Source organism: Panthera pardus, unplaced genomic scaffold, assembly GCF_024362965.1.
Source record: "Panthera pardus isolate Hobbes unplaced genomic scaffold, ASM2436296v1 HiC_scaffold_21, whole genome shotgun sequence".
In the NCBI taxonomy this organism is placed as follows: domain Eukaryota; kingdom Metazoa; phylum Chordata; class Mammalia; order Carnivora; family Felidae; genus Panthera; species Panthera pardus.
Genome location: NW_026526777.1, coordinates 24,076,912 through 24,088,982, shown reverse-complemented (window position 1 = coordinate 24,088,982; position 12,071 = coordinate 24,076,912). Strand labels below are relative to the sequence as shown.

Below are 12,071 nucleotides of genomic sequence, written 5' to 3'. Positions count from 1 at the left end.
ATGTGGCCGTGTGTGTTGGGTATCTCTCATTGCATGAGATGTGTGCTGAACTTGGTAGAAAAATGTAGAAGAAATGCCATTGAGGTTTTTCTCTTTGATGCAGCGCATGGCACATCATGGCTGCCTGCTTTCCTGGGTGTAAAGCAGAGGCACAGACCTTTTAGTGCTGTTATGATATAATAGGAAATTCATATTAATATGTTTCTATAGAGACCTGAAACCCCCAAGAAGCATTAGCGACCTCTGCAGCAATCAAATGAAAAGTCTGTTATTGAAGGGAATGTGGATAATTTGAATCTCAATGAGTTCCATATAAGAAATTGAGTATATCTAATAAACAATGGATGTATTGCATTGGTTTTTATTTTCATGCCTGGTGTTTTTCATTCATATGTGGAAAATGCATTACAGTTTGAACAGCTGGCCTATTTGTGGATGGAGAGACAAAAGTCAGGTGGAAACTATAGTCGACATAGAGCTCAAACTGAGAAGCATGTTGTTCTGTGTGTCAGTTCACTGAAGATTGATTTACTTATGGACTTTTTAAATGAATTCTATGCTCACCCAAGACTTCAGGTACATTAAAATTATGTTATGCATTTTACTGGATCATACCTAACATATTGTCAAAGTCAATTAACTGAAGGTGCAGCCTGTGTTCTGGAGGATTTTATTTATATGCTCCAATTTAGAAAGAGTAAATGAAGAACTACAAATATAACCGGGAACATAGAAAAAATGCTTAAAGAATACACAGTATTTTAAGTTTCCTTCTGTATCTACACTAAAAGACAGATGGAATTATGTTAATGCTACAGAGAAAGGTTTTCTTTGAATTAAGAGGATTGTTTTTTTTTCTCTTTTGGGTAATATATAAATGATATTTTTATGAAACAGTGAAATTTAAAATAAAATATAAAACAATGAAAAGTAATTTCACAGTATCATCTACTTGAAAATATCAAAAATTTTATCAAGTGTTGCTGATAGAAATGTAGAAGTCTGAAATTTCCATTTTTTCCTTTGTTTCCTAGAATGTAACTAGGTCGTATAGTAGCAATGAATCACCAAAAATTGGACAATAACTGGCTGAATTGAGAACACTAATTCAGAAAAAAAAATCTCTTCATCTGTCTATGCAGATAAAATCTTCAGATACTTTTCCACTTGCCATGGTAGTGGGCCAATGTAGATTTAGGTAATCTCCTTTCCTGCTTAATGCACTTAATTTAGGTCAAACAGGAAAGAGCTACTTGAATGTCTTGTATTTCCTCAGTAAAGTTGTCAAGAGGTTGGACAATCTTAAGATCAAGACAGTATTGAGTATAGTTCTAATTAGATCTCCCTTAAATTGACTTTTGGAGAACTTAAAAATTTTTTTATTATTTATTTATTTGTGTGTGAGAGAGAGACAGAGTGTGAGTGGGGGTGGGGTAGAAAAAGAGGAAGACACAGAATCTGAAGGAGGTTCCAGGCTTTAAGCTGTCAGCACAGAGCCCGACGAGGGGCTCGAATCCATGAACCATGAGATCATGACTTGAGCTGAAGTTCAGCCCTTAACCAATTGAGCCACTCAAGTGCCCCACACTGGAGAACTTTTAAAATACTTAAAAAAATATTTTTAAAAATACAATTTATAAGTGATACTTAAATTACATGATACATTCTTTTGTTTTCATATAATTTGCATTTTTGAAGAAATACCATATTTATTTGTTTTTATTATTATGCATATTAAATAATTGCAGGTTTTCTCTTTATAACCCATAAAGAAAATCTATTTTGGGGAAAATTTGAAGCCCCAAATTTTGATATATAGTAATTTATTCTGATAAATATCAATATGGAGAGTTCTCAAAACTGCCCAGATTTCTACCGGATATATTTTAGAGTGATAAAATGGTGAATGTTTACCACAGAATTGTAATAACTATAACCTGTGTATTAAACTATTTTATCACTCAGAATACCTTTGTGTTTTCTCCAAAGGACCATTATTTTGAAATACATGATCTTAAACTGTTAAATTTACTTTGTATTATCAATATTCTTATGAATCCTTATCCGTTCAGATATTCATCAGAGATTTTTCATTATTATCAATAAATAATAATATGACCAAATGATATAAATCACCATCATAGTTTTTCAAAAAGTAAGTAACAATTTGAAGTATGAATTGATTTTTAAGCACCTCTTCCCTGTGTGTATTGTATATTTTAGAGTTAGCCTGAAGTTATTACTGAAAACTTTATAGGCTGGAAATGTATACATAGTAAGCACCGGTTACTTTCTCTTCATGGTACTAATGAGACTGAAAAAGATCAGGATTATTGTATTTTGTTTTATGTGATTTTTATATGTCTCAGTTATGTTTATTATAGTGTCATGTTAATTAATATATGCCCAGGTTTTAAATGCAGATTTTTAATTACTAGTGAAAGTTTATTTCTCTTTCATTGTATTTCTAAATGTTCTTAGACATTCTGTTTACTTATGTAATATAAAACACAGCATTATTGATTTCATCCTATTGCCCATTTTATTTTGAACAGGATTATTATGTGGTGATTTTGTGTCCTACTGAAATGGATGTGCAAGTTCGGAGGGTACTGCAGATTCCAATGTGGTCACAAAGAGTTATCTACCTTCAAGGCTCAGCCCTTAAAGATCAGGATCTGTTGAGAGCAAAGTAGGTATCCCTATCTATTTTCCATCTTGCAATACTTTAATATCTTTTCTCTCCTCCAAATTTTAGCGGTTTTCTTCTTGAAAGGTGTATTTAAGTACTTTTGAATACAGGGTCTTGCCTTTATCCTACTGCTGGTCAAATTGAAAGATTAAAAATATAAAACCAGTGTTTTGCTCCTCTTTCTCAGTGCGAGGATATTCAGTGGACCGTGTCCACACAACACAATAAGGAGTGTGGCATGGTGTAATTAGCTGAGTTATCCAGACCCACCGTTAGAGTAGTCTCTGAATCCTTGAATACTGTTTTTATTCCACAAATAAAAATCTTGTGCCAAACATTATGTGAAATGCCAAAGCAGTTTGAGTCACGGTTTAAATTTTTAGAGTTTATATTATATAGTGGGCAGATGACACTTCTGTTGCCTGGTGTTAGAGTTGTCCCTGGGGGCTGGAGGAATCAGAAGAGTAACTGAGTCTTAGTTGCTCTTTTCCTGTTGCACATGTGCTAGCCAGCCTCCCTTAAAGGTGACATAGGTGTAGGCATTTGTCACAAATCATGGGGTCGTTCCATATAAGCAGAGTGAAAGCATGGTTGGGCAGACCATGGACACCAGGGAGTCAGGGCATCTGCAAACAATACCCATAGCTTCAGAAGCCAGAAGAAATCTTTAGCAGAGGTGGTTTTGCTCCATGTTTTTTGTTGCTTTTAAAGTTTTAAACATGTCTTTGTTGGGGAGGAAAAAATAACTTGTCCCTTTCTAGGTCCTTCTAGCTGGACTAAGAATCAAATTGACAAGAGACAGATTAACAAGAGAAAATCAAATTTAATAGTGCATGTACAGGGAATCCATACGGATGTGGAACTTTCAAAGACAGTTAGGCAAAAGGAGGTATATATGTCATTCTGAACTAAGGAGAAGGGGTAGAAGAGAAGGGGTAGAGGTCTTCCAAGGGAAGGAAAATAATTTACAGGAAGATGAAAAAGAGTAATTATTTGGTAAGCATATGTTTGCTGGGCCACTCAGAGAGAATGGGACATGGAAAATTTTGATCAAACAGGCCTTGCTAGGTTCCTCCCTCCCTATCCTACCTAGTTTATATCCTAAGGTAGTTATCTATGGTGATAGCTCTCTTCCTGGAGCAGATTTTCTCATCTAATCTAAATTCTTCTTAGGCAGTGAGGAGGGAGATAAAGACCTTTTTCTGAATCTGCTGGGTTTTGATTGCTTTTTAGCTTAAGATAGTCTTCATGCCAAAGTGGCCCATCTTGGGGTGGCCTGCCCTTGGATCCTACATCTACATATTTATCCTTGAGTTGTCTTACAAAGTCTTTTAAATATGTCTCCTCACTGAATTTTAGAGCATACGTTTTTTTTTTCTTTGTTGTTTTATTTTTTTCTGGCTGTCTTGGTATGTGTGTTAATGGGTATGGGTGTGTTTGTGCATGTTCTGTGTGTGTGTGCGTGTGTGTGTGTGGTGTGTATGTGTGTGTGTGTGTGCAGGATGGTGATGGAAAAGAACAGAAGAAAATTCTCAAACTCTTTTTTGCTACATACTCCTGCAAGTTGATGACTAGATATTTTGTAACTGGAACTTGGACATTACTTTTGATTTAGATGCAACAGGTCACTTAAAGTGAGATCTTCAATGATTTAATACCTTCTGAAACAAAAAAGTTAGTAGAAACTATCAGGATATAATGAATGGTGCATAATTAGGAAATTTAGTTTCTTTGAAAATATATTAGTTTTTTTGGCGGATTAAATACTCCATAGTTGTCACTGTACGTACAGTTGTTAAGTCAGATTCTCCCAGTACCTCAAGTAAAAGATGACTTTAGGTGTTTGCTATTTGCTATCTAAATGCATTATTTGGGAACTCTAAAAAAATAGTTGCTTAGGCACTAACATAACTTGGATCTTTATATTCGTCTGCATCAGTAATCAATATGTTTATTTTATTGTGTACATTAAGTTCTTCACATAAGAATAATTCCCATATTATGTTCACTATGAATTTATGTGATAAATGAAGCCTTTTCATTATGTAATAAATTAAGCTCTTAGAATTATCTGTTAGTATTTTAGCTTGATACTATAGAAAGTAGCAGAATTTGCTGCCCCCAAATGTGCCTCCAAGGCAGGATTATCACAAGCTGGTTATTTTTAAGGAAACAGTAGATTTAGGAAAAACTGAAAGCCAAGTAGAAGTTAACCCTTTTTGTAAGGGATATTTACATTTGTAAGGAACATCTCAATCCATAAGGCTGGCTCCCCCTCAGTGCCTGGAAGAGGAGGATAACTCAATCTCTGGAAATTTTTGTGAATGAGAAGGCGAAGACCTAAATCTGCGTAACAATCTTACGCTTGTTTACTGTGCTCTCTTGATAGGTCCCATATCTGGTTCCCCCTACCTTTAGCCAAACATCTTTTGTCTTTAGCTGAAGAAGGAGTTTAAGGTGGTGGCCTCATGGGAGAGGAGTTAATAGTTTTCCTTTGTGTCTTTCCTTTGTGTATCTGTGTTATTAAACTTGTTTGTTTTTCTTCTGTTAATCTGTCTTTTTATTACAGAGGGGTCTCAGCCAAGAACCTAGAAGGGTAGAGGGAAAATTATTTACTTATATATTTATTAATTTCACAATTTAGAATTAGCATAATTCATTTATTATTAATAGTATTAAAATGATTTCTCAGCAAAATCAACCACATTTACAAGAATCATTCATTCATTGGAATATAAAAAGGATGATAATGAGGATGAGAGAGGTAGCAGGCTGGTGATACTAAAAAATCTGGGTTAAGAAAGAAGTATTCATTTTATGTTCATTTCTTATCCTAATGTCATATAAAGATTTGGGATTTAATGTTAACTAATACATTCTTCAACACAATTTCCCATGCAAGAAACAAGGAGTAGGATTCTCCAAACCAGTTCCAAAGGTCAGTTGCATGAATTTTGAATTGCTTTGTTGAAGATGATGTTTTGAAAATGTTATGCAATACTCATTATCTTATAACCATGGCTTAATATTTTCCCAAAACTGTTTGGTTTGGTCTAATTTCATGGACTTTTCTCTTTTCGCTGCATAGAAAATATAATTTTGGGGAGGGGGGAAGGTTTATTTTATCATAATGAACCAAAAAGACAAAACATTTCTTATTTTGAAATTAACATTTTGATGTTTTTATTTTTTTTAAGGATTTTTAAAAAAAATTTTAAGTAATCTCTACACACAATGGGGGTCTTGAATTTACAACCCCTGAGATCAAGAATCGCATGCTCTAGGAACTGAGCCAGCCAGGCACTCCAACATTTTTAGGTTTTTAGAACATTATTCATCAAGCACTGAAACATATCGTTTACCACCAAATTTAAGAAATGTAGAACTTTAGCATAAGGGACAGTGGTTTGGAACAAGATGATGAATCATCTCCAAGAAATGTAAATGTATAGTAGAGTTTGACTTAAGAATACTAATTAGCTCTGTTCCTTCTCTCCTAGTTAATTGAGTAACTTTGCAGTTAAAATGTAACTAATCATAAAATAAAGACCAATACAACTCCCTGAATTTAAACAAAGCACATACATGAAAAAATATATAATCACAAAATTTGAGTACTTTTTTTTTTACTTTTGTCATCATGATCTATTGAGTTATATAGCCAATTCAACAACAATTGTTTTGTTCACAGTCAAGTCCAGTCATGATCTGCTAGAAATCTAACTTTCATTTAAGCCTAAGGATACTCATAGTTTATTTATACTTTGTGTACATTGGATTAAGCATTGGAATTCTATTTTTCAGACAATACACAGATATTTCAGTGTATGATTATTTTGTTTTTCTGTCTGTATTTAGGATGGATGATGCTGAGGCCTGTTTTATTCTGAGCAGCCGTTGTGAAGTGGATAGGACATCATCTGTAAGTTTCTAAATTTTCTTTCATAAATTGTGCTTCTTACCTTAGAAGATTTTTTTTTGGATTTAAAAAAAAAATCTGCCAATGTTAAATATAGATGACTTTAAAATATTACTAAAGGGAAGCAAATATCTCTGAACAGTCTTTGCTACGATCTATGAATAGTTGCATTATGGCCTATATCAGTCAAACTGTTTTTGAAGTAGTTTCTACTAATTCTTGGGTTTTCCATTGATCAAAATGAAATGAGTCATATACAAATAGAACTGGACCATTTTTTTAATTATGTATGTCCTTTGCTATGTAATTTTGTTAAAATGGTCTCATTTTCCTCAACTAAAACAAAGCAGATGGATCAGGCAGTCTGCACTAGAATCAGTTGGAGGGCTTCTAAAAAAGTATGCATTCATGAAAATTCTATTCTAGATATATGAGGTAGGGATCCAGAATCTGTGTATTTTATAAAGATCCCCACGTGGTTGGGAAGCACATTCCAACTTGGCATCCTTTGGCTTAGATGATCTCTGTGATGTATTTTCATCAGACTTAAGTTATATAAACTCATAATTAAATTGTATAATTTACCAAATTATAACTTCTATTTTTAAACATGCATTCTAATTTTATTGTTTTTAGAAAGTACTTTATTATTTTATGTTGAGTAGGTACTGTTAACTCTCGTGTTTCTAAGCCAGTGAGTTTATCTCTAGCCATATCTGTGGTGCAGAGACAAAACCTTAGTGTTTCCTGTAGTGACTGAGGAAAAGGTAATATTGCATGGGTCTTTCTGGGACATGATTTGCTTTTTTCTGGAATAGTTAATAAGACCCTCTTGTTATATTAATTTAGACTATGAGCCCTGAATGTGGCAAGCTCTGTGCTCTCCTGTTTACCTCACTCTAATTTACCTAAAGTGTTTATTGATTTTTAAACCAATTTTCTCATCCTTTATTTGAAGAGGGTTGTTACTGCTTGGACTGTGTCTCCCAAAACTCATATATTGAAGTCCGACCCCCCAGTACGTCATAATGTGAACCTATTTGGGGATAAAGTCTCAATACAGAAAATCAAATTTTAATGAGCTCTCTAAGGCGGGCCTTCATCCAATATGACTGGTATCCTTGTAAAAAGAGGAAATTTGAAGACAGGTAGTTATGAGGGAGAATGCCACGTGAACATGAAGACAGCCATCTGTACGCCAAGGAGAGTGGCCTGAAACAGATCCTTCCCTCCTAGCCCTTAGAAAGAATCAACCCTGCCAACACCTTAATTTTGGATTTCTAGTCTCTAGGACTAAGAGACAATAAACTTCAGTTATTTAAGCCACCCAGCTTGTGCTACTTTATCACTGCAGCCTACTAAACTAATACGAGAGCATAGAACAAATATAGTTTAGAAAATTTGTAAAATATTTCTCTTTATGAAAATATATTTATTTTTTTCTTTAGTGTTTACTTATTAATGTTGAGAGAGAGAAAGCATGAAAGGGGGAGGGGAGAGAGAGAGGGAGAGAGAATCCTAAGCAGGCTGCACTGGCAGTGCACAGCCCAATGCAGGGCTTGAACCCACGAACCGTGAGATCATGACCTGAGCTGAGGTTGGGCACTTAACTGACTGAGCCACCCAGGCACCCCTACAATATATATTCTTTATATATATATTCTTTTTTTAAAATGTTTTTATTTATTTTTGAGAGAGACAGAGAGAGACAGAGTGTGAATGGGGGAGGGGCAGAGAGAGAAGGAGACACAGAATCCAAAGCAGGATCCAGGCTCTGAACTGTCAGCACAGAGCCTGATGTGGGGCTCAAATTCGTGAACTGTGAGATCATGACCTGAGCCGAAGTTGGATGATTAATTGGCTGAGCCATGCAGGAGCCCTTCTAATATATATTTCTAAAAATTCATCTGCTCCCCTTCTTTTCCCTGGTTCTTATCTTAATTCAAACCACACCCTTCTCAGTTCACTTAAGTATCATTGCAGAAGTTTCTTAATTAGTTTCTTAATTAGATGCTCCAAATGTATTTATAAAATAAATTAATTTGAACTGATTACAATCTCCTGTATGTTTCCATAATTAGTTAACTTTTGTAATTGTGAATCCAGTGCCCCTTAAGTGGTAACTTGGTTTTAAAGTACTTGCTGCCCTCAGTATCAATAATGGTTTGAGTATTAAAGAGGAATATAAACATTAAGAAATAAATATATAATATCTTTTGGAGTACCCTTTACAGTGTGAGTTTGGGATTTTTCAGTTAAACAAATATGTTTCATTTTTTTCTGACACTCTGCCAAATTAACAGGAAATGAATAAAAAATTACACTCATATGGACCAAGGAGATGGTAGATGAGACAGCACTAACACAAGTTTGGAAGCTAGAAAGCAGATGGATGAGTGGTAACTGACTTAGAAGGAAGTTAAAATTTAAGTTGAGAGAGGAAACAAGTCAGAAGCAGGTTGCTTTTTGCAATGGAACTTCAAAAATCTCAGGATATAGAGGCACCAGATGCTTCTGTAAGTAAGGTTATATGTAGGACTAAACATGAATAGTGATTAAAAGTCTGTAAGAAAAGCAGTTAGTTTCCCTGAATCCCTTCAGAAACCCATTGCTGATCCCTTTCCCCACCCCGGGGAACAGGTTTAATATTGGCAGAGTTTGACCCAGGGATACCCTTCACTCAGAACCAGAAGGTGCAAGTAAGAGTCAGGGTTAAGTCAAAGGTATTAAAGAGTAAGTCGTTTCATTGAATGTGAGGTGCTTCTCCCAAGTGACTCAGAACCCTAATAGCCATGTCCACACCTCCATTGGAACAAGATTGGAGTAGTTTTCTGTAGAGAAATGATCCATCACAAGATAGAATGCTGTGTGAAATAAGATTCCTACATTCAGTCAAGTCTCAAACAGCTTTTGAGTGTTTCACTTCTGCATATGTTCAGAGTACAGAGATCAATAGATGTTTAACAAAATTCCTGACAAGGGAAAGAAAGAACAGTGAACAAACATAAAAAAACATTACAAAAAAAAGAACTCAGAGGAAACAAACAAAACTATACAATTCTAGGAGAAGAAGTAGACTTTAAAATGTATAACAGCTATCCCAATAGTAATATGAGAAGTTGCAAAGAGTGTACATACATAAAGCAAGAATAGTAGGCTGTAGAATAAATCAATTGAAGACAAGACAGGAAACATTTCATGAACCAAAAAGAGCTCCTGGAAATTAAAAATAGGGTAACTCACGAAAAATTGTATAAAAGGTTCAGGAGAAAAGCAAGAGAGGAGAGGAAACAGGGCAAAATACTATCTCTACTTTTGGAGAGACTCACAGTCAAATACAGAGAATAGTAATTTCCCAGAGCAGAGACTCATAAGTGGAAATCAACCTGGGAACCAGTGTGCGGGCAGGAAAACCTCAACTGCATTTGATGAATTTCTGGAGGTTCAGTGCAGATAACCCTGAGAGTTAAAACCCCCTGGGGAATGTAGTCATGGGGAGGGGGGTCTCTTAATTTTGTGAGATTCACCTCCAGGAGCTTGACCAGGTTCTCACAGTAAATATGAGAGAAAAATCCCCTTGGGAGCAAGGGTCAGGGAAGAGGAAACATTTTGAAATACACCAGAGCATTCTGTTCTGCTTAACAGTCCCTGCCCTCAGGGAAACTAGTTAACCAGACCTTAACCTGCTGGAAACATAGTTATCAGAGCCCAGGTGATCTGGGGGAAGGATAACACACAATTCCAGACTACTGTGGCCATCGTCTTTCACATAAGGGGGGCCAGGACACTGAAAAAAACATTTGCGAAGGTCACAGTCTAGAGATATCGGCTCATAAAGACTGATGCTAACTCAGGACTTAGAACGCTTTGCCTTACCCCGTGGCTCACTCCCTCATTTCTAAAGATCTATTTATAGCAGCTCCTTTAACTTGGTGTGTAATGACTGGCTATCAAGAAAAAATTATAAGGCATACCAGAAGGCAAAAACAAAACAAAACAAAACAATTTGAAGAGACAGAGCAAGTATCAGAACAGACATGGCATGGATGTTGAACTTGGACCAGTAGTTTAAAATCACTGATTGAGGGGCGCCTGGGTGGCGCAGTCGGTTAAGCGTCTGACTTCAGCCAGGTCACGATCTCGCGGTCCGTGAGTTCGAGCCCTGCGTCCGGCTCTGGGCTGATGGCTCGGAGCCTGGAGCCTGTTTCCGATTCTGTGTCTCCCTCTCTCTGCCCCTCCCCAGTTCATACTCTGTCTCTCTCTGTCCCAAAAATAAAATAAAAAACGTTGAAAAAAAAAATTTAAAATCACTGATTGATATGCCAGGGACTCTCATGGATAAAATAGACAGCATGCAATGACAGATACATAGTGTCAGCTGAGCTAGAAACCTTAAGAAATAACCAAAAAGAAATGCTAGAGATAAAAACACTAACAGAAATGAAGAATACTTTTGATGGGCTTATTAGTGGACTGGACATGGCTAAGGAAATAATTTGGAACTTGAGGATAAATCAACAAAACCTGCAAAAGTAAAAAGCAAAGAGAACAAAGACTGGACAAAAACAAACAGAACAGAATATCCAAGGACTCTGGGACAATGACAAAAGGTGTAACATAGATCTAATGGGAATACTAGAAAGAGATGAAAGAAGGGGATAGAAGAAATACTTGAAAGCATAGTAACTGAGGATTTCCCCAAATTAATATCAGACACCAAGCCACAGATCCAGGAAGCTCAGAGAGCACCTAGAAGAAAAAATGTCAAATAAATACACCTAGAAATATCATTTTCAAATGATAGAAAATCAAAGATAAAGTACTGAAAGAAGTTGGGCGTGGGGGTGGGGAAACACCCTAATTATAGAGGAGCAAAGATAGGAATTTCATCAGACTTATCTTCAGAAACCATGAACGCAAGAAGAGAAAATAATAAAATATGTAATGTATTGGGAGAAAATACAGAAGGGAAGTCAATGTCAGAGTTTCGGGCACCTTGAACAGAGGGACAAGGAGAAGGGACCAGGTCCTGGTAATTGAATGGAGTTTCATGTCTTGACAGACAGCAAAGAAGAAAAAACCAATATCCATGAGTGGCACTAAGTATACAGTATTTCTGCTCCTTTGGCAAAGACTGGAGAGTCTCACAACGGTGCTGTATTTTCTGTATGGGGTCTCACGGATTTAACTTCAGCTCTTAGAGAAACAGCCTTTCAGGACTTAATTACAAAACAGACAGTAGGCTGTTCCTGGTTTGCTCAAATTTGGACACACCAGTGGGCTTCCTTTCATCTCTTTTTGTTTGTTTGTTTTTAAGTTTATTTATTTTGAGAGAGAGTGTGTGAGTGGGGTAGGGACAGAGAGAGAAGAGGAGAGAGAGAGAGAGAGAGAGAGAGAGAGAGAGAGAGAGAGAATATGTGAATGGGGGAGGGTTAGAGAGAGAGAGGGGAGAGAGAATCC

The 12,071-nt window shown here is 36.0% G+C and overlaps 1 protein-coding gene across 8 annotated transcripts in view; it reads left to right on the top strand.

Annotated features, from left to right (window-relative positions):
- KCNT2 (potassium sodium-activated channel subfamily T member 2) overlaps positions 1-12,071 on the top strand; it is a 364,046-nt gene that overhangs the window by 171,825 nt on the left and 180,150 nt on the right. For all 8 annotated transcript variants that reach the window (XR_008424552.1, XR_008424553.1, XM_019465585.2 and 5 more), the window contains exons 10-12: positions 412-576; positions 2,556-2,692; positions 6,551-6,614. Coding sequence is in view for 6 of the 8 variants with exons in the window: in XM_019465585.2 (XP_019321130.1) it covers positions 412-576; positions 2,556-2,692; positions 6,551-6,614 (366 nt within the window). In the remaining 2 variants the exon portion in view is untranslated. The remainder of the gene's footprint in view (positions 1-411; positions 577-2,555; positions 2,693-6,550; positions 6,615-12,071) is intronic.